This window comes from Nycticebus coucang, chromosome 11, assembly GCF_027406575.1.
Source record: "Nycticebus coucang isolate mNycCou1 chromosome 11, mNycCou1.pri, whole genome shotgun sequence".
NCBI classification, from domain to species: Eukaryota; Metazoa; Chordata; class Mammalia; order Primates; family Lorisidae; genus Nycticebus; species Nycticebus coucang.
The window spans coordinates 21,677,625-21,701,956 of NC_069790.1; the positions used below are offsets into that span (position 1 = coordinate 21,677,625).

The 24,332-nt window shown below is 37.1% G+C and overlaps 1 protein-coding gene across 1 annotated transcript in view; it reads left to right on the forward strand.

The window, feature by feature from the left end:
- DPY19L2 (dpy-19 like 2) overlaps positions 1 to 24,332 on the forward strand; it is a 200,074-nt gene that overhangs the window by 154,228 nt on the left and 21,514 nt on the right. The window contains exon 17 of the mRNA XM_053609456.1: positions 10,666 to 10,690. Within this exon, the coding sequence (XP_053465431.1) occupies positions 10,666 to 10,690 (25 nt within the window). The remainder of the gene's footprint in view (positions 1 to 10,665; positions 10,691 to 24,332) is intronic.

Genomic DNA, 24,332 nt, shown 5'->3' on the forward strand with positions numbered 1-24,332 from the left:
AATGCACCTCAATTTATAAGAGAAACTCTAACAGACATGAGTCACTTGATTTCCTCCAGCTCCATAATCATAGGAGATTTCAACACTCCTTTGGCAGTGTTGGATCGATCCTCCAGCAAGAAGCTGAGCAAAGAAATCTTAGATTTAAACCTAACCATCCAATATTTAGATTTAGCAGACATCTACAGAACATTTCATCCCAACAAAACTGAATACACATACTTCTCATCAGCCCATGGAACTTACTCCAAAATTGGCCACATTTTAGGTCACATGTCTAACCTCAGTAAATTTAAAGGAATAGAAATTATTCCTTGCATCTTCTCGGACCATCATGGAATAAAACTTGAATTGAGTAACAACAGGAATCTGCATACTCACACAAAAACATGGAAGTTAAATAACCTTATGCTGAATGATAGCTGGGTCAGAGATGAGATTAAGAAAGAAATCACCAATTTTTTGGAACAAAACGACAATGAAGACACAAACTATCAGAACCTCTGGGACACCGCAAAGGCAGTTCTAAGAGGGAAATTAATAGCACTGTAAGCCTTCCTCAAGAGAATGGAAAGAGAGGAAGTTAACAACTTAATGGGACATCTCAAGCAACTGGAAAAGGAAGAACATTCCAACCCCAAACCCAGTAGAAGAAAAGAAATAACCAAAATTAGAGCAGAATTAAATGAAATTGAAAACAAAAGAATAATACAACAGATCAATAAATCAAAAAGCTGGTTTTTTGAAAAGGTCAACAAAATAGATAAACCTCTGGCCAACCTAATCAGGAAAAAAAGAGTAAAATCTCTAATCTCATCAATCAGAAACAACAAAGACAAACTAACAACAGACTCGTCAGAAATCAAAAAAATCCTTAATGAACATTACTAGAAACTTAATTCTCAGAAATATGAAAATCTGAAGGAAATTGACCAATACTTGGAAGCACGCCACCTTCCAAGACTTAGCCATAATCAAGTGGAAATGTTGAACAGACCCATATCAAGTTCAGAAATAGCATCAACTATACAAAACCTCCTTAAAAAGAAAAGCCCGGGACCAGATAGTTTTACGTCAGAATTCTACGAAACCTTTAAAGAGGAATTAGTACCTATATTACTCAACCTGTTCCAAAAGGTAGAAAAAGAAGGAAGACTACCCAACACGTTCTATGAAGCAAACATCACCCTGATCCCAAAACCAGGAAAAGACCCAACCAGAAAAGAAAATTACAGACCAATATCACTAATGAATATAGATGCAAAAATATTCAACAAAATCCTAAAAAACAGAATCCAGCAACACATCAAACAAATTATACATCATGACCAAGTGGGTTTTATCCCAGGGTCTCAAGGCTGGTTCAATATACATAAATCTATAAATGTAATTCAGCGCATAAACAAATTAAAAAACAAAAACCATATGATTCTCTCAATTAATGCAGAAAAAGCTTTTGATAATATCCAGCATCCCTTCATGATCAGAACACTCAAGAAAATTGGTCTAGAAGGGACATTTCTTAAACTGATAGAGGCCATCTACAGCAAACCCACAGCCAATATCATATTGAATGGAGTTAAATTGGAATCATTTCCACTCAGATCAGGAACCAGACAAGGCTGCCATTGTCTCCATTGCTTTTCAACATTTTAATGGAAGTTTTAGCCACCGCAATTAGGGAAGAAAAGGCGATCAAGGGTATCTATGTAGGGTCAGAAGAGATCAAACTTTCGCTCTTCGCAGATGATATGATTGTGTATCTGGAAAACACTAGGGACTCTACTACAAAACTCCTAGAAGTGATAAAGGAATACAGCAGCGTCTTAGGTTACAAAATCAACATTCAGTAGTGTATTTTTGAAGCTTCTTCAATTGCCCGGGGGGTTCTCCTCATGAAATACTCACCCAGACCAATTTCTTCAAGGGTTTTCCCTGCATTCTCCTCTAGTATTTTTATAGTTTCATGTCTTAAGTTTAAATCTTTAATCCAATGAGAGTCTATCTTAGTTAATGGTGAAAGGTGTGGGTCTAATTTCAGTCTTCTGCAGGTTGCCAGCCAGTTCACCCAGCACCATTTGTTAAATAGGGAATCTTTTCCCCACTGAATGTTTTTAATTGGCTTGTCAAAAATCAAATAGCGGTAAGTAGCTGGATTCATCTCTTGGTTCTCTATTCTATTCCAGATATCTACTTCTCTGTTTTTGTGCCAATACCATGCTGTTTTGATCACTATCGATTTGTAGTAAAGTCTGAGGTCTGGTAGTGTGATTCCTCCTGTTTTGTTTTTATTTCTGAGTAATGTCTTGGCTATTCGAGGTTTTTTCTGATTCCATATAAAACGAAGTAATGTTTTTTCAAGATCTTTAAAATATGACAGTGGAGCTTTAGTAGGGAGTGCGTTGAAAGTATATATTGCTTTGGGTAGTATGGACATTTTGATAATGTTGATTCTTCCTAGCCATGAGCATGGTATGTTTTTCCATTTGTTAACATTTTCAGCTATTTCTTTTCTTAGAGTTTCATAGTTCTCTTTATAGAGATCTTTCACGTCTTTTGTTAGGTAAATTCCCAAATATTTCATCTTCTTTGGCACTACTGTGAATGGGATAGAGTCCTTAACTGCTTTTTCAATTTGACTGTTGTTGGTGTATATAAAGGCTACCGATTTATGAATGTTGATTTTGTAACCTGAGACGCTGCTGTATTCCTTGATCACTTCTAGGAGTTTTGTAGTAGAGTCCCTAGTGTTTTCCAGATACACAATCATATCATCTGCGAAGAGCGAGAGTTTGATCTCTTCTGACCCTATATGGATACCCTTGATCGCCTTTTCTTCCCTAATTGCGGTGGCTAAAACTTCCATTACAATGTTGAAAAGCAATGGAGACAATGGGCAGCCTTGTCTGGTTCCTGATCTGAGTGGAAATGATTCCAATTTAACTCCATTCAATATGATATTGGCTGTGGGTTTGCTGTAGATAGCCTCTATCAGTTTAAGAAAAGTCCCTTCTAGACCAATTTTTTTGAGTGTTCTGATCATGAAGGGATGCTGGATATTATCAAAAGCTTTTTCTGCATCAATTGAGAGAATCATATGGTCTTTGTTTTTTAATTTGTTTATGTGCTGAATTACATTTATAGATTTACGTATATTGAACCAGCCTTGAGACCCTGGGATAAAACCAACTTGGTCATGATGTATAATTTGTTTGATGTGTTGCTGGATTCTGTTTGTTAGGATCTTGTTGAATATTTTTGCATCTATATTCATTAGTGATATTGGTCTATAATTTTCTTTTCTTGTTGGGTCTTTTCCTGGTTTGGGGATCAGGGTGATATTTGCTTCATAGAACGTGTTGGGTAGTCTTCCTTCTTTTTCTACATTTTGGAACAGGTTGAGTAATATAGGTACTAATTCTCTGAAGAAGACAGGCGCACGGCCTTCAGACATATGAAAAAATGCTCATCATCTTTAATCATCAGAGAAATGCAAATCAAAACTACTTTGAGATATCATCTAACTCCAATGAGACTAGCCTATATCACAAAATCTCAAGACCAGAGATGTTGGCGTGGATGCGGAGAAAAGGGAACACTTCTGCACTGCTGGTGGGAATGCAAATTAATACATTCCTTTTGGAGGGATATATGGAGAACACTCAGAGATCTAAAAATAGATCTGCCATTCAATCCTGTAATTCCTCTGCTGGGCATATACCCAGAAGACCAAAAATCACAACATAACAAAGATATTTGTACCAGAATGTTTATTGCAGCCCAATTCATAATTGCTAAGTCATGGAAAAAGCCGAAGTGCCCATCGATCCACGAATGGATTAATAAATTGTGGTATATGTATACCATGGAATACTATGCAGCCTTAAAGAAAGATGGAGACTTTACCTCTTTCATGTTTACATGGATGGAGCTGGAATATATTCTTCTTAGTAAAGTATCCCAAGAATGGAAGAAAAAATATCCAATGTACACAGCCCTACTATGAAACTAATTTGGGACTCTCACATGAAAGCTATAACCCAGCTACAACTTAACAATAGAGGGAAGTGGGAAAGGGGGGTGTGGGTAGAGGGAGGGGAATCGGTGGGATCACACCTGTGGTGCATATTACAGGGGTATTTGCGAAACTTGGTAAATGTAGAATATAAATGTTTTGGCACAGTAACTGAGATAACGCCGGAAAGGCTATGTTAACCACTGGGATAAAAATGTGTCAAATGGTTTATGAAGTGAGTGTATGATGCCCCATAATCATATCATTGTATACACTTAAGATTTAATAAAAAAATTAAAAAAAAAAAAAACAAAATCAACATTCATAAATCAGTAGCCTTTATATACACCAACAACAGTCAAGTTGAAAAAGCAGTTAAGGACTCTATCCCATTCACAGTAGTGCCAAAGAAGATGAAATATTTGGGAATTTACCTAACAAAAGATGTGAAAGATCTCTATAAAGAGAACTATGAAACTCTAAGAAAAGAAATAGCTGAAAATGTTAACAAATGGAAAAACATACCATGCTCATGGCTGGGAAGAATGAACATTATCAAAATGTCCATACTACCGGGCGGCACCTGTGGCTCAGTCCGTAGGGCGCCGGCCCCATATGCCGAGGGTGGCGGGTTCAAACCCGGCCCCGGCCGAACTGCAACCAAAAAAAAAAAAATAGCCGGGCGTTGTGGCGGGCGCCTGTAGTCCCAGCTACTCGGGAGGCTGAGGCAAGAGAATCGCTTAAGCCCAGGAGTTGGAGGTTGCTGTGAGCTGTGTGAGGCCACGGCACTCTACCCAGGGCCATAAAGTGAGACTCTGTCTCTACAAAAAAAAAAAAAAACAAAAAAATGTCCATACTACCCAAAGTGATATATAATTTCAATGCACTCCCTATTAAAGCTCCACTGTCATATTTTAAAGATCTAGAAAAAACAATACTTTGTTTTATATGGAATCAGAAAAAACCTCAAATAGCCAAGACATTACTCAGAAATAAAACAAAACAGGAGGAATCACACTACCAGACCTCAGACTTTACTACAAATTGATAGTGATCAAAACAGCATGGTACTGGCACAAAAACAGAGAAGTAGATATCGAACAGAATAGAGAACCAAGAGTTGAATCCAGCTACTTACTGCTATTTGATCTTTGACAAGCCAATTAAAAACATTCAGTGGGGAAAAGATTCCCTATTTAACAAATGGTGCTGGGTGAACTGGCTGACAACCTGCAGAAGACTGAACTTGGACCTACACCTTTCACCATTAACTAAGATAAACTCTCATTGGATTAAAGATTTAAACTTAAGACATGAAACTATAAAAATACTAGAGGAGAATGCAGGGAAAACCCTTGAAGAAATTGGTCTGGGCGAGTTTTTTATGAGGAGAACCCCCCGGGCAATTGAAGCAGCTTCAAAAATACACTACTGGGACTTGATCAAACTAAAAAGCACAGCCAAGAACACAGTAAGTAAAGCAAACAAACAGCCCTCAGAATGGGAGACAGTATTTGCAGGGTATATCTCTGACAAAGGTTTAATAACCAGAATCCACAGAGAACTCAAACGCATCAGCAAGAAAAAAACAAGGGATCCCATTGTAGGCTGGGCAAGGGATTTGAAGAGAAACTTCTCTGAAGAAGACAGGCGCACGGCCTTCAGACATATGAAAAAATGCTCATCATCTTTAATCATCAGAGAAATGAAAATCAAAACTACTTTGAGATATCATCTAACTCCAGTGAGACTAGCCTGTATCACAAAATCTCAAGACCAGAGATGTTGGAGTGGTTGTGGAGAAAAGGGAACACTTCTGCACTGCTGGTGGGAATGCAAATTAATACATTCCTTTTGGAAAGATATATGGAGAACACTCAGAGATCTAAAATAGATCTGCCATTCAATCCTGTAATTCCTCTGCTGGGCATATACCCAGAAGACCAAAAATCACAACATAACAAAGATATTTGTACCAGAATGTTTATTGCAGCCCAATTCATAATTGCTAAGTCATGGAAAATGCCCAAGTGCCCATCGATCCACGAATGGATTAATAAATTGTGGTATATGTACACCATGGAATATTATGCAGCCTTAAAGAAAGATGGAGACTTTACCTCTTTCATGTTTACATAGATGGAGCTGGAACATATTGTTCTTAGTAAAGTATCTCAAGAATGGAAGAAAAAGTACCAAATGTACTCAGCCCTACTATGAAACTAATTTGGGGCTCTCACATGAAAGCTATAACCCAGTTACAACCTAACAATAGGGGGAAGTGGTAAAGGGAGGGGAGGGAGGGGGGTGTTGGTTAGAGGGAGTGGGATCAGTGGGATCATACCTGTGGTGCATCTTACAGGGGTATTTGCGAAACTTGGTAAATGTAGAATGTAAATGTTTTGGCAGTAACTGAGATAATGCCAGGAAGGCTATGTTAACCATTGTGATGAAAATGTGTCAAATGGTCTATGAAGCGAGTGTATGATGCCCCATGATCATATCAATGTATACAGTTATGATTTAATAAAAAAAATAAAAAAAATCATTTAAAAGTATGTTTTAAAATTTCTAACTAGTTTCTTTTGTTTTGTATTTTACCTTTATGTTTTATTGATTAATTGATACTAATGTTAAGTTTTTATGCTCTAGAAGGATTTTTAGAATGTTCACTTTTATTTGGGGGGTTTGAAGTTACATGTTATTTCACATAATTATTTCATAACTGTTTTATTCTAAATTTCTATATACCAATTTATTCTTCTGTGTCATCTGCTATTTTCTCAGAATATTGTTTTCACACATATCATTAAGAATGCACTTTTTTTTTCAAATTTGTTTTGTAATGTTGTTGGTTTATGTAGACAGAGCTGTTGTTCCTTGCATAATTATTATAGGATTGTATTTTTAATTACTGTAGAGGATCTTCTTTGTCTTATTTAATGATTTTTGCTTTGAATTTTTCTTTATAGAAAATTAATATTTCTACTTCCACATTTTTTATAGTATCTCCCTGGTATGCCTTTATCTAAGCTGTTTTTCAACATTCTGTGACAGTTTGGTATAGGTTCATTTCTCATTTTTAGATTTCCTTTTCTGTTCAAATTTCTCTGATACTCATTTTTTAATTGGTAAACTTAGCCTATTTTCATTTTGAAGACCTGAGTGCTTCACTACTGAGCTTTTGGAGTACTTTTCCTTCTGCCTTCCTCCACCTGCTTGCCTCCCATGTTATGCTGAAACAGTCGAAAAGTTTACTTCTAGATGGTTATATTATCTCTTCTGTTTTAAGAATTCTCTAAATATTTAGATTGAAGACATTAGCAATTTTTGGATTGACTTCAAATTTTACTGATATATTTGTTCTTGACTGTTTCTTGGATCTTATACTTTACCTCTTTCAAGTTCAAGTTTGAGAACCTGCTTAAATGATGTTTCTTAGAAAGAGTATAGACTTAGCCTACTTTCGGAATGCTTTCTTATCTGGAAAATGCCCCTTTTGTCCTCATTTTTGACTGATGGGTGGTTAGTAGATATCTGTGGGTTTTAGTCAGCATTTTGTAGATACTGCTTTTTTTGTTCACTAGCATGGTGTGTGACAAATGACAAATGCTATATAGTCATTGTCTCTGGAAATTTATAAAGTTTGGAGATGTCATGTGTGTGTGTTATGTTTATTAATTCTGAAGTCATTCTAAAGTAAACACTCAGATCTTCAGTTGAGGAAGTTTTTTTTTTTTTTTTTTTGAGATAGAGTCTCACTATGTTGACCTCGGTAGAGTTCTGTGGCATCACAGCTCACAGCAACCTCAAACTCTTGGGCTTAAGGGATTCTTTTGCCTTAGCCTCTTGAGTAGCTGGGACTACAGGTGCCCACCACAATGCCTGGCTATTTTGGGGAGTTGCAGTTGTCATTGTTCTTTAGCAGGCCTGGGCTGGCTTGAACCTACCAGCCTTGGTGTATGTGGCTGGCGCCCTACTCACTGAGCTTGAGGAGATTTTTCATTCTTTTACTCTTTTGTACTTGAACTTCTGTTATTGCTCTTATATTATCTATTTATTTTTTCTCTGTGTTTTGAGAGATTTCATAATTGAGTCTTAATATTGCTAATTTCAGCTGTGTAAATGTATTCTATTCAACTATCTTTTGAGGCTTTAACGTGTTGACTGCCACACTAGAAAAAAATTGTTTTTTCCTCAGGGCCATATTTTGTTAGGCCAAGATGGGTCAAGAGATGTGTGAGTTATATGTGCTTCACAAGGCCTTGAGCTCAAAACCAGCAAAACTAGCCTAAGTTAAATACAGTTCACAGGGAAGTTAGTGTGTTCCATTAAGCAAACAAATTTTTCTCAGAATTTCTGAAAATTTATTATTGCATAGCTATTCTAATTATATGGATACAATATCCTCTCAAACTTCTCTGAAAGGAAAATTTGGAGTTATTCTTTAGTCCTCTCTCTTATTTCTTGCCTTAACTCTGTTTGCTGAGAGGTTAGAGTTTGGTTTGTTGTTTTTCGTCATTTATTTTGCTGTTTCTCTTTAATGCTTTTTGTGTATTGTGATTTGGTTGCATATTCATATTGTAAATTAACTACTAGATTTATTTTATCAGTAGTTACTATCAAGGTTCTTGGTGACTATAATAATTACTTACCTACCAGGCTTCTTCCTTGAAATGGCTCACTTCAGGATTCTGTTGTGACTGGAAGATTGCAGGCGAACCGGAGGAACCCTACTCCTAACCGTGTACAGGGAAGGAGCTGCAGCAGAGGCAGAATAACTTGGTGATGCCACTGCTATCCTGAGAGGCTTTCTCCCAGCTACCCTTTTTAAAATTCATGGGTCTGGGTACCCTAGACTTCCTCTGCATGCTGTCTTTTTTTCGTTCTCTACCCTTATAATTCATATTAGAATACTCCTGCATCCTGTAAAACCTTTTATAAATGTAAAATACCCAGACTTTTTAATGGAACAATTAACAGAATGGTCTTCTATCTCTTGTGTGAATATAGTGTAGCTCCCTGAAGATAAACATTGTATCATTACTATTCATGCTGTATAGGGGTCCCCCATATCTGTGAGCTATATGTTCCAAGGCCCCTAGTGGATGCAACTGATGGTGCCATACCTGATTCCCATAAGTCAGAACACATTCTGTTTTTGTCTTCTACCCATAAATTTAATAATCTGTGTTCCATCTTAACTAAGCACTTAGCAAAGACTGTGGCCACAACTTGTGAAGTCTGAGGGGTGACAGCAAAACTAGCATGAATTTGTTCTTTCCTTCTTCACAATTTCAAAGGTAGAAAATTCATTCTTGGGCAATGCCTGTGGCTCAAAGGAGTAGGGCGCTGGCCCCATATGCCAGAGGTAGCAGGTTCAAACCCAGCCCCGGCCAAAAGCTGCAAAAAAAAAAAAAAAAAAAGAAAAGAAAAGAAAAAGAAAATTCATTCTTACCTTAAGTCTTAGCATTGTTATCATATGAGTTTTTTTCTTTCCTTATTAGGTTGAAAACTTTTACCTTTTCACTTAAGCAAAGTACTTTCTGGCTTTTCTTTGGCATATTGAAATTGCTAGTATCACTACTCTTACACTTTTGGGCCATTATTAAGTCAAATAAGTGTGACTTGAACACAAACACTGAAATACCACTATATTAGTGTAATAACCTAGATCAGTAGTTCTCAACCTGTGGGTTGCAACCCCCTTTAGGGGTCGCCTAACATCAGATATTTACATTATGATTCATAACAATAGCAACAAAAATAATTCTATGGTTAGGGGTCACCACAACATGAGGAACTGTATTAAAGGGTTGCAGTGTTAGGAAGGTTGAGAACCACTGCCTTAGATGATACTAAGTGACTAACAGATGGGGAGCATATGCGAGGTGGATACACTGGACAGTGGCTTGATTCACATCCTAGGCAAGATAGTCCAAGATTTCATCAGGCTACTCACAAGGGTGCTCAATTTAAAGCTTATGAATTATTTATCTCTGGAATTTTCCATTTAATATTTTCAGTTTGTAGCTAACTTGAGGTAACTGAAACTGTGGAAAGCAAGTCCCTAGATAAGGGGAGACAACTGTATTCACTGCACAGTGCCTAGAACACAGTAGGTGTAAAGTAACTGTTTTGTAAATTGAGACTTTTCTGGAACTAAAAATATTTATGTTTTACCCAGTAATTTTTCTTTTGGAAATTTATCCTCAGGAAATATTCAGAGATGCTCACAAAGTATTATGTACAATAAGGATGTTAATGTTATTTATAATTATGAAAAGTGAAAATAACTCAAAAGTCTAACAATAGTTATCTAAAGTATTATATATATATATAGCACATGGGTTGAATATTTAATAGAAAGTCTATATATTTATCCCTCCAGAGATACAATTTCCATGGATCAGTAAAACCTATTTTATGTTAACCAAAGATGACTTTTTGACATACCTTAAATGGGATGACTATAAATGCTGTAATTTTTAGTAATATTATCTAATTGTTTTATTTTTTTCTTATCCTCCTACATAGTTTAGAGGAAATCAAATTTTTAAGGCCCAAGAAGAAAGAAATGAAGCTTATTCTTATGTAATCAGAGTATAACAGACATTTAGTAAATAAATAATGTTTTTGTTTTATTACAGAAAACAGCTCCTTGAACATGGTGAGGTAAAGCTTTCATTTTAATCTCTGGTAGATTTATGTATTAAATTCTAGTTCAGAGAAGATTCACAAAGGTATATCCTTGCTGCTTATACACTGTCAGTAGTGCTAGAGTTATTTAGCTTTGATAATTTTTGCTGATACTTCTCACTCCTTAACCTGCTCTCACTTTTGAATAGTGATGAGGATTTGAAAGCCAGAAGGATGATTTATGACCATCGAATATAGTCAAATATAAATCTCCTTCATTCATTCATGCTTTCATTCAATAATAACAAGCATCTGGTTTCTAGCCTGCTCAGCTAATCAGCCATGGTCCATCAGGACAAGCTCTGCGGCCCTGTAATTCATGTCTTCTGCCACCACACTGATGTAGTGGTCAGTCAGCTGCAAGCTTAGCAGTGTTGAAGGATACAAAAAGAAGTGTAGTAATCTTCCTGCCCCTATGTGTCATTTTACAAAGGACACTTTAAACAAAACAAGCTTTTATATATGGTGAATTATTTTGTGGGAGACAAAGGGAAAGAGCAATGTGGGCTGGAAATATGGTTCCCTCAGTGATTGAACTTCAAGAAGGTTTTGAGGGAAAGATCAAATTTATAAGAAAGCTATTGAATTTGAATGTAATGGGACCAGTAATATAAATGGGTGTTCCTTATCCAAAATGCTTAGGACCAAAAGTATTTGGACTTTTTTTTTTTTTTTTTACAATATTATACTTAGTGGTTGAATATCTCTAATCTGAAAATCTAAAATCCATTGACCATAAACTTTGAGCATCATCTTGTAATTTTTAGTAGTATTATATAATATTTCAAACTTATATACTTAGTTTATTTAAACTTTCTGGCACTCAAAAATTTCAGATTTTGGATTTTTGGAGTAGGAATGCTCAATACACAACTGGTATTTTTTGAATTGTTATAATTTGCCATGTTTGCTGTTTAATTTTATTCACATTTAATAATAGCTAGTAAATAAATATAATAGTTAGTATAATTTATAATATAATAGCTAGTATGATTTATTTACTATATTATACTATAATAGCTATTATACTATAATAGCTAGTATAATTTATTTACTATATTATACTATAATAGCTAGTATAATTTATTATATAATAGCTAGTATGATTTATTTACTATATTATATTATATTAGCTATTATATTATACTATAATTTAATTTATTATATTATATTATTATATAATAATATAATTTATTATATTATACTATAATAGCTAGTATAATTTATTTACTATATTATACTATAATAGCTAGTATATTATACTATAATTTAATTTATTATATTATATTATATTATTATATAATAATATAATTTATTATATTATACTATAATAGCTAGTATAATTTATTTACTAGCTATTATGTGTGTTTGGGATTAGGGGATTATAGTGTTTTGGGATTAGGGGGATTCATTAGAATAATTGCATCATCAGGGAGTGAGTGTTTGATTGTTAGATTATAACACAGGTTATAATATAGCTCTAATGGCTAGTAAATAAATTATACTAGCTATTATAGTAATAAACACAAACATTTCAATAACTTAACATGTTAGAAGTTAAATTATTGGCTTACATAAGGTTAAAAACAAGAGTTCCAGTTTAGCATGTGGCTCTTTGACAAGGACTGATTGAGGGACACAGACTCCTTCTATCTGTGGCTCTGTTGTCTTCAACATGTGGCTTCCTGAGTTGAGTTGTTTGCCTATATCCAGCCAGCAAAGGAGAAATAATATGAAGACCATGCACTAGAGCTTTGTAAGGGTCAGGCCTGGAGCAGGTGCATAATGACTTCCTGCCCACTGCCAGAACTCAGGCCCATGGCCTCATCTACGTACCAGAGAGACTGGAAATGCAGTCTAGCTGTGTGTCTGGGGAAGCCAGCAAAGAAATACAGATTCAGAAACATTAAGTAGCTTACCTAAAATCTCACACCAAATTTGTAGTAAAGCTTGAACTTGAACTAAAGATTTCATTTCCAAAACTCTCAATGTAATAGTCAAGAATTATCATTTACTGTGTACAAGCTATTTTTATACATGATTTAGGTATATTGATAATTTTATCCTTACAACAACCCTTTGAGGTAGGTACTATTATTATTTATGTTCTACAGATGAAGAAACTCTGGCATAGAGAGGTTAAGTAATTTGCCTATGGTTACAAAGCTAAAGTGAGCTTAGCTTTATGGAGCCAAGGAATATAAGCCCACACAGTTAAGCTATAGAATCTAGGCTTTTAAGCACTCATTCTGCTAATACCTAATATAAATGATCTTTATGTAAATCAGTAATGAAATGTAACATTACCCAATTTTTCTTATTAGCGTACATTTAAACTTTATATTTTAACTTACAATATCTAAAGCCTACCTCTTTTTAGAAAGTGGTCCTTAATTTTATGCCTTTCTTTCTTATATTATTTTACTACTTTCTTATGGTCTTTCATTTCTCCATTTATCCATATTTTGTGCATTTTTTCCTACAAATTCTATATCCTTAACAGCTCAGTCTTTATTATGTGCCTACTATATACCAAGTCCTTACTTTAAGGAATTTACAGTATAGTTGGGAAAGATTAAACAAGGCACATAGATAATTACATGCACAATGATAAAAGTGATACAAAAGTAGTACAGAAAAAGAGGTGATTACATCTATATGAAAGAGGGGGTAGTTGGGAAAAAAATTTTTTTAGAAAATGACTTTTGAAGAGGAATAGTTCAAAAGGAATACCAAGGTCAAAAGATATGAATGTGCAGACAAGGCATAAGGTAATATGTTATACCTTGTATGTATATATGTAATAGCTGCTAGTCTGTCCTCCAGCATATTCAGTGCTGCAGGCAAATGTGTTGCTGATATACAAAATAAGGCAAACAGTAGCAGAAAATGAGACTGGAAAAGTGGGCAGGGTTTAGACTCTGGAGGTTTTATACACAAATAATCTGGGCTTCATCCTAAACTGTGTTGTTAAGCAGTAGATGGTAAAGTTATATCTGAAATTTTAGGTCTTTTGGCAGTAAAGCAGATGTTTTTTAAAAGGGCAAATAGTAGTGAAGCTGACTAACAGGAGAACAGTGACAGAATATATCTTAATCTTTTTAAAACTCAACATCTATGCCACACTCTTGACACACAGACATATTAGAAATTAAAATTGCTAAAAAAATAGCAGATTTTCTGGAAAGAAATGATAAATTCCAGTGCAGTGCCAATGTAGAGTCTCCTATCTCCTTATCCCACTCTCTCTTCAGACTCACTTGGCTTTGGAGACAGGAACTGTTTTTGTTTAGGGAGGAGCAGATGCGGAAGGAAAAGTACAGGGTTGCTACTCACTGTGACTGTGATGTAAATAACCAAAGGGTGTACATCCTAGTGTGTTTTGGGATTAGGGGGATTCACGAGGATAATTGCATCATCAGGGAGTGTTAGATTGCTTGCTTTCTGCCAGTCCTCTGGGTCTGGGTCAGTCTGCATCCCTCAAGTCACTAAATGACTCCCTGTAGGATATCTCTTTCCTCTCATGATATTATTAAAACTTGTTAGTTTAAAGGATTCTGTTACAAATTTTCCTCACAATTTAGTATGTTTATATTTATTTTTTCAAATTAGTGTCTTTTAACACTTTAACACTTTTTCAAATTAGTGTCCATTTTTTAATTGACTTAGAAATTAGTGAAGGTGTATCTAGTATTTCACAGGAAAGAAAAAGAAGGGCAACAGAGTTAGAAACAGTATATATTGCCAGAATGTCATCAACCCTGTAAGGAACTAGAGTTAAGACAGGCTGTGAGCATATTCTCTGCCCAGCTATTCTGACCCACTTGCATCTCATTTTGTCCATGAGTCAGTCCTGTATCAGCCTGTACTTTTTTTCCCTAATCCCTACAGTTCATTGTTTACCATTTATATTTTTCAGTCAGTTGAGTTTATGTTTTCTGTTATAAAGCTTTTCTATGACTTATAGCAGAATAGTCTTCTGTGGCACACATCTGTGAAGGTATCTGAACCAATATGGAAGTATCCTTGTTAAAGGAGTAAAATGATACAGAATTTAGAGAGAGAATTTCTTTTATTCAGAAACTAATTGAGTGGTATGTTTGTAAGAGTTCATTTCATTTCTGTGTTAACAGCCTAGTTGCCCATGTTGGTCAATAGTTTATTTGGAGAAGAAGCATCACAGTGGTAAAGGATTGGCTCAGGAACAAGCCTGGATACGGATCCTAGTCTTCCCATTTACCAGCTGTGATCTTGGCTAAATGGCTTAATTTCATTTTAGAAACAAAAATAGTACCTCTCTCATATGGTTTCTAGGGATTAAACAAGTTATATGTATGTATGGACCTGGAATAATGTCTCATATAAGTGAAGCTCTTCCAGGCCAAGAGGTCAAAAGGGTCCTGCTAGTTTGCTGCCTTATGTAAACTGTGCCCATGAAGAGGCATCTCTCTAGCATGTTGACGTGACATCTCTGAAATGTCATTGGAGGTAGATTGAAAGGATGTTTAACCCCACCAGTTGGACTGCTCTTAGCCACATAGTCCTCATTTTCCCTCTACTTGGTAGCTGCTACCTCACATTTTATCCTTTTAGGTTCACTTATTCCAAAGACTGATAGTGAACAGTTTCCTTCCTGCCTTTCTGCCAGCCTATAAAAAGTGTTGAGAGGATCTTCCTAATAATATTATACATGGAAAGAGGTACTAAGAAATTGACAATAGTATACTTATAGTAGTGATTTTTGGACTATCTTGACTGTAGCTTTCTATCTTCTACTTATTCTCTAAAAAGGAATCTATCTGATAGAATGGAAATGATACAAGTATATGGTATGTCAGGAGCCTGAGAGTAAAGGATGGTTAGGAGCATTAAGTGAGAACAGAAAAAGAAACTTGGCAGGAGGAGCAAGATGATGACCAAGTAACAGCTTCCCTGCAACTGGGCACAGTGAGACTGGGGAGAGAAGACTCCAGGCATCTCTGGCTGGTGGTATCTGCCCAGAAACATCCCTTTGGGGACACAGGGAGTCAGCGAGAGACTTCTGGACCCTATGAGGAGGACAAAAGCAGTGGAGAATTGGCAAGTGGTTGCATGTGTTCATTCAGTCTAATCTCACCAACAGCTGTAATACAGCAGCAGTGAGTAAAGCAGCAGTTAGATTGTAAACTGGGAAGGCCTTACCTGTGAGCTGTTTTACTTTTTTTGGACTTGACACTCAGTTAAACTACCCTGGGAGAACTTGGGCAAGAGTGCAGAGGACTTTAAGCATTGTCTAGAGCGCCAGACTGAGCTGCTGAGCCGGACAGAGCTAATAGTGTTGGGCTGTGGGCCACGTGGAGCCACTGTGGGAGAAGTGCCCCAGCAAGCTTTGCCCTCAGAGTCGCAGAGCAAGGATTGAGTGGGAGATGTTGGGCAAGTAATCTAGCGACTGAGCAGACTAAAGGCAGGACGGAGACACCTTACAGCCTTGGTCCTCAGGGGCATAGAGTGAGAACAGTTTTGCCACACTGGCTAAGCAGACAGCCACTTCAGGAATGATTCCAGCAACAAGTGCTTTCCTTGGAAAGCTTCTGCTTAGCTAAGTTTAGCAGTTAAAAGTGCCTTTTAAGGGGGCTGAGGAGAGATTTAGGCCTCCAATCTCCATCTCATATAGCCGTATCAACATTGTGATTAACATCTCATACCCCAGAAGATCACCTGTTGCCCAGGCAATATTCAGCAAGATACATATACTGCTTTGGTTTTTGATTTGTTTTGGTATTTTGTTTTATTTTTGTTTTTTCATTTCAATATTTTCCCTCTAGATTTTTTTTTCTTTCTTTCCTTTCTTCATTTTTCTAATTTAAATATAATTTTCCATTGTTGCCATCCTTAACAATTAGAACTTCATTGTTCCTAGTGTTTCTACCCCTATTATTTCGTTTTTCCCCCAATTTTATCCCATAAAGTTTCCTGTTTGCTTGTTTTGGTTTGATTTATAGCATTTTTTGTCTTTCCTCTCTACTGGGTGGGGGTGGGGTACTAGCAAAGAGCTGCTGATCTCAAGGGAACCACTTAACCTAGCATGCCCAGAGGTTGGGGGGTTTTGAGGTTGGGTCAAAGTACCCTACCATACACCTACATTGCTCCTGCCTCCCTATTTCTGTCCCTCTCTTCTTTTTGTCAATATTTCCTTTTACTCACCCCCTCTCATTTCTCTTTTTTCTTTTCCTTTTTTTTTTTTTTTTTTAATCTTTTTTCCCTTCTTGCTCTTCAATCTTCGTATCCTTATTGTTTGGTACCAAAAGGACTCATCAAAACCCTAGTACAGAGGCACAGTAACTTAAAGAGCAAGAGGAAATGAAAAGAAAATTAGGTCAAGGAAACAGATAAAATAAAAAACTCATGAGAAAGAATAAGCAGAAAAATCCTGGCAACATGAAAAACCAGTCCAGAGCAACCCCCCAAGGGACCCTAAGGTAACTACTGCAGGGGATTCCACCAAGAAAGAAATGTTAGAAATGACAGAAAGGGAATGAATACAGACGATAAAAGAAAAAAAAAAAATGAAGGAAATGATGGAAACAATGAAGGAAACTGCTGATAAAGTGGAAAATAACTAAAAGGAAATCCAAAAATAGAATCAAATAAAAGATGAATGATATGAAGAATATAGAAATGATAAAGCAGAGCTGAAGGAACTGAAGCAGTCAATTAGGGAACTTAAAGATGCAATAGAAAATATCAACAACAGATTAGACCATGCAGAAGAAAAAATCTCAGAGATAGAGGACAAAGCTCTTGAGATAACTCAGATAGTTAAAGAGGCAGAAAAGAAGAGAAAGCAGAACGTTCACTGACAGAATTATGGGACTTTATGAAGCGTTCAAATATATGAGTTATAAGTATCCCAGAAGGAGAAGAAGAATGCCCCAAGGGAATAGAAGCCATACTAGAGAATATATAAATGAAAATTTCCCAAATATCACCAAAGATTCTGACACACTCCTTTCAGAGGGATATCAGACCCCGGGTCACCTCAACTCTAACCGAGCTTCTCCAAGACACATTGTGATGAACCTGTCCAAAGTCAAGACGAAAGAAAAGATTCTTCAAGCTACCAGGAGTAAGTGCCAGTTAACCTACAGGGGAAAATCCATCAGGGTGACTGAAGACTTCTCTAATGAAAGTTTTTAAGCAAGAAGACAATGGTCATCTACCTTTAATCTACTTAAACAGAACAATTTCTAGCCTAAAATTCTATATCCTGCTAAGCTAAGCTCTAAAATTGACAGAGAAATCAACTCCTTTAATGATATTCAAACACTGAGGAAATTTGCACCAACAATACCAGCTCTATAGGAAATACTTCAACCTCTTCAACAACCTGACCATCTCAATGGATCAACAGCAAAGTAAGAACTCAGAAATTAAAGGGCAGAACGTAACTTCCACAATGATGCAAAAGATAAAACTAAGCAATGGATTCTCACAAAATAAGATGAATAGAACATTATCATGCTTATCAGTTATCTCAATAAATGTTAATGACTTGAATTCCCCACTGAAGAGGCATAGATTAGCTGACTGGATTAAAAAAATACAAGCCTTCTATTTGCTGTCTGCAGGAAACACACTTAGTTGCAAAAGACTGAGTTAAGGGTTACGAGACAATTTTTCAGACAAACAGAATTCAGAACAAAAGAGGAGTTGCAATCTTATTATGAGATACATGTGCACTTAGAGCAACTAAAGTCAAAAAAGACAAAGATGGTCACTTTTTATTGGTCAAGAAGGGAAAAATACAACAAGAAGACATTTCAATTCTAAATATATAGATTCTTGAAACAGATCTTACTCAGTCAGACCAATATAACACCATTATAACAGGAGACTTTGACACTCCTATTATAGAGCTGGACAGATCCTCTAAACAGAAATTAAACAAAGATATAAAGCACTTAAATGAGACCCTAGAACAACTGTGCTTGATAGACACATATAGAACACTCCATCCCAAAGATAAAGAGCATACATTCTTCTCATCACCCCATGGAACATTCTCCAAAATTGATCATATTGTAGGACAGAATGCAAACCTCAACAGAATCAGAAGAATTGAAATTTTACCTTGTATCATCTCAGACCACAAGGCACTAAAGGTAGAACTCAACTCCAACAAAAACGTTCAACCCCAGACATACGCATAGAAATTAAACAACCTTCTGTTGAATGACAAAGTTGGGTGCAGGAAGAAATAAAAGAGGAAATCATTAACTGCCTTGAGCATAACAACAATGAAAACGCAAGCTACCAAAACCTGTGGGATACTGCAAAAGCAGTCCTGAGAGGAAAATTTATCACTTTAGATGCCTACATTCGAAAAACAGAAAGAGAGCACATCAACAAACTCACAAAGCCATCTTACGGAATTGGAAAAAGAAGAATAATCTAAGCCTAAACCCAGTAGAAGAAAAGAAATTTCCAAAATTAAATCACAGATCAATGAAATTGAAAACAAAAGAATCATTCAGAAAATTAATGAAACAAGGAGTTGATTTTTTGAAAAAATAAATAAAATACATAAACCTTTGGCCAGACTAACTAGAAATAGAAAAGTAAAATCTCTAGTAACCTCCATCAGAAATGATAAAGGGGAAATAACAACTGATCCACAGAGATACAAGAGATCATCTCTGAATACTACCAGAAACTCTATGCCCAGAAATTTGACAATGTGAAGGAAATGGATCAATATTTGGAATCACACCCTCTCCCTAGACTTAGCTAGGAAGAAATAGAGCTCCTGAACAGGCCAATTTCAAACACTGAAATTAAAGAAACAATAAAAAAGCTTCCAACCAAAAAATGCCCTGGTCCAGATGGCTTCACACCAGAATTCTATCAAACCTTCAAGGAAGGAAATTATTCCAAAAAATATGAGGAGAAAGAAATCTTCCCCAACACGTTCTATGAAGCAAACAGCACCCTGATACCAAAACCTGGAAAAGACCGAACTAAAGAGGAGAATTTCAGACCAATTTCACTAACGAATATAGATGCAAAAATTCTCAACAAAATCCTACCCAATAGATTACAGCTTATCATCAAAAAAGTCATACATCATGATCAAGTAGGTTTAATCCAAGAGATGCAAGGCTGGTTTAATATATGCAAGTCCATAAATGTTATCCACCGTATTAACAGAAGCAAAACCAAAGACCATATGATCCTCTCAACAAATGCAGAAAAAGCATTCGATAAAGTCCAGCATCCTTTTCTAATTAGAACACTGAAGAGCATAGCCATATGTGGCACATTTCTTAAACTGACCAAAGCTATCTATGACAAACCCACAGCTAATATTTTACTGAATGGAGTAAAACTGAAAGCTTTTCCTCTTAGAACTAGAACCAGACAAGGTTGTCCTCCATCACCATTACTATTCAACATAGTGCTGGAAGTTCTAGCCAATACAATTTGGCAAAACAAGGAAATAAAGGGCATCCAAAGGGAGCAGAGGAGATCAAACTCTCCCTCTTTGCTGATGATATGATCTTATACTTAGAGAGCCCCAATGTCTCAACCATAAGACTCCTGGAAGTCATCAAAAAATAAAGTAATGTCTCAGGATATAAAATTGATGTCCACAAGTCAGTAGCCATTGTATATGCCAATAATAGCCAAGATAAGTGGCTAACTAAGGACACGACTCCCTTCACTATAGCTCCCAGAAATACCTGGGACTATACCTAACAAAATCAGGGAAGGACCTCTATGAAGAAAATTATGAAATCTTAAGAAAGGAAATAGCAGAGGATATTAACAAATGGAAGAACATACCATGCTCATAGATGGGAAGAATCAACATTGTTAAAATGTCTATACATCCCAAAGCAATCTACTGATTCAATGTCATCCCTATTAAAATATCAACATCATACTTTCAAGACTTGGAAAAAATGATTCTTCATTTTGTATGGAACCAGAAAAAACCCTGTATAGCTAAGACAGTTCTTACTAATAAAAACAAAGCTGGGGGCATCAGCATACCAGATTTTAGGCTGTACTACAAAGCCATAGTGGTCAAGACAGCATGGTACTGGCACAAAAATAGAGACATAGACATTTGGAATTGAATAGAAAACCAGGAAATGAAACTGTCACCTTACAACCACCTAATCTTCAATATTCCAAACAAAAACATATCTTGGGGAAAAGACTCCCTATTAAATAAATGGTGTTGGGAGAACTGGGTATCCACATGTAAAAGACGGAAACTGGACCCACGTCTTTCTCCACTCACAAAAATGGATTCAAGATGGATAAAGGACTTAAATTTTAAGGCATGAAACAATAAAAATCCTCAAAGAAAGCATAGGGAAAACACTGGACGATATTGGCCCGGGGAAAGACTTCATGATGAAGACTGCCATGGTGAGGGATGGAGCAAGATGGTGGCCGAGTAACAGATTCCCTGCAATTGGGCACAGTGAGTCTGGGGAGAAAAGACTCCAGGCATCTCTGGCTGGTGGGATCTGCCTATAATCATCCCTTTGAGGATACAGGGAGTCTGCAAGGGACTTCTGGACCCCAAGAGGAGGACAAAAACAGTGGAAAACTGGCAAGTGGTTGCATGTGTTCAATCAACCTAATCCCGCTGGCAGCCGTAAGTACAAGCAGCAGTGAGACTGCAAACCAGAAAGGCCTTACCTGTGAACTGTTTTGGTGTTTTTGGATTTGGCACTCAGTTGAACTGCCTTGGGGAGAGCTTGAGCAGTAGTGCAGAGAACTTTGGGCATTGTCTAGGGCCCCAGACTGAGCCACTGAGCTGGGCCACAGGGAGCGATTGTGAGAGAACTGCCCCAGCAAGCTCCGCCCTAAGGGTCCCAGAGCAAGGATTGGGCGGGAGCTAGTAACCTGGTGACTGAGCAGCATAAAAAAGGGGACTGAGCTGCCTATGGCCTTAACCCTTAGGGGCAGAGTGAGACCGGTTTTGGCACACTGGAGCCTCAGGCTGTTGCCCTGGGTAGAGAGCCGTGGCACCACAGCTCATAGCAACCTCAAACTCCTGGGCTTGGCGCCACCCAGACCTCCATACGAGCTGTGCCACGACCCCCAACGTGCGATCCGTGCCCACTGGTCCTCCACATGCCCTGACCAGGAACTGTGGGAGCCATACAACCCCACATCCTCCCTCCTGTATCCCCTCTGCCTCCACACTGGCCTGCTAGTCTGGCCAGGGATACTGGTAGCCGCATGCTTTCTGGAACCCTCACTGCCTCTGCGCAGAGCTTGTCTCCTGGCCAGAGACTGCTGAGCCTTGGGATCTCTGTGCCAAAATCACTGGGCACCAGGCACTCCCAGAACCGTGCGCACCACCTCCAGCTCCGTTGCTGGAACCAGGTGTATCACATGCCGCAGCTGCTTCCATAGCAAGAACTCCCTAGCTGGGGCAGCACCAGAGGAACTACACAGGGTCACTCCCTACAAAGATCTAATGCTGGGGTCTAATCCTGGACAGACACCTCCCCAACTCTGAGGATGGCCAGAGGCAACAGTGAAAAACAATCCTGAGGCAAAATCAACAGAAAAACTCTGGCAATATGAATAATCAGAGTAGATCAACTCCCCCAAGGATCAATGGGGCAGACACAGCACAAAATCCCATGCACAAACAAATAGCTGAGATGTCAGAAATCAAATTCAGAATCTAGATAGCAAATAAGATCGAATTAGAATTCCAAGCAGTAACCCAAAGATATGTCAAGAATTCAAGGAATTCAAAGACCAAATGACCAAAGATTTTGACACATTGAGACAAGAAGTTGCAGCCCTCAAAGATCTGAGAAATACAGTAGAATCCCTCAGAAACAGAATAGAGCAAGCAGAAGAAAGGATTTCTGACATTGAAGACAAAGCTTTCAAATACTCACAAACTCTCAAAGAGGAAGAGAAATGGAGGGCAAAAACAGATCACTCTCACAGGGAGCTCTGGGATAATTCAAAGAAAACCAATATTCATCTTATAGGGATCCCTGAAAGCCACAAAGTGGCTTCACAAATCACAGAGTCTTTTCTCTATGAGATTATGAAGGAGAACTTTCCAGACATGCCAAGAGATTCTGAAATTCAGATAGCAGACAGTTTCAGAACTCCAGCATGACTCAACCCAAATAAGACATCTCTCAGATACATCGTAATCAATTTCACTCAAGTTAATTTGAAGGAAAAAATTCTGAAAGCTGCCAGACGAAAGAAAACCATTACCTACAAAGGGAAGAATATTAGAATAACTGCAGATCTCTCTGCTGAAACCTTCCAAGCTTGAAGAGGGTGGTCATCGACTTTTAATCTCCTAAAACAAAATAACTTTCAACCCAGGATCCTGTACCCAGCTAAACTGAGTTTCATTTATGACGGAGAAATTAAATACTTCAATGACATTCACATGTTGAAGAAATTTGCCATAACTAAACCAGCTCTCCAGGATATTTTCAGACCTATCCTCCATAAAGTCCAGTGTAATCCTCCACCACAAAAGTAAACCCACCCAGAAAATTTTGATCAAATTCCAACTTCCACAGTCACAAAAAGATTAATAATGTCCACTGGACTCTCGAAAGGCTTATCAATATTCTTAATTAATGTGAATGGTTTAAACTGTCCTCTAAAGAGGCACAGGTTGGCTGACTGGATACAAAAACTAAAGCCAGATATCTGCTGCATACAAGAATCACATCTTACATTAAAAGACAAATATAGACTCAAGGTGAAGGGATGGTCAACTATATTCCAGGAAAATGGAAAGCAGAAAAAAGCAGGCATTGCAATCCTGTTCGCAGATGCAATAGGCTTTAAACCAACCAAAATAAGGAGGGATAAGGATGGACACTTCATATTTGTTAAAGGTAATAGTCAATATGATGAGATCTCAATTATTAATATTTATGCACCCAACCAGAATGCACCTCAGTTTATAAGAGAAATTCTAATAGACATGAGCAACTTGATTTCCTCCTCTTCCATAGTAGTTGGAGATTTTAACACCCTTTTGGCAGTGCTGGATAGATCCTCCAAAAAGAAGCTAAGCAAAGAAATTTGAGATTTGAACTCAACCATTCAACATCTGGACTTAGTAGACATCTACAGAACATTTCATCCCAACAAAACTGAATACACATTCTTGTCATCAGCCCACGGAATATACTCCAAAATCAACCACATCCTAGGCCACAAATCTAACCTCAGCAAATTTAAAAAAATAGAAATTATTCCTTGCATCTTCTCAGACCATCATGGAATAAAAGTTGAACTCAATAACAACAGGAACCTGCATACCCTTACAAAAACATGGAAGCTAAACAACCTTATGCTGAAGGACAGATGGGTTATAGATGAGATTTAGAAGGAAATCACCAAATTTTTGGAACAAAACTACAATCAAGACACAAATTACCAGAACTTCTGGGATACTGCAAAGGCAGTCCTAAGAGGGAAATTTATAGCACCACAAGCGTTCCTCAAGAAAATGGAAAGAGAGGAAGTTAATAACTTAATGGGACATTTCAAGCAACTGGAGAAGGAAGAACACTCCAACTCCAAACCCAGCAGAAGAAAAGAAATAACCAAAATCAGA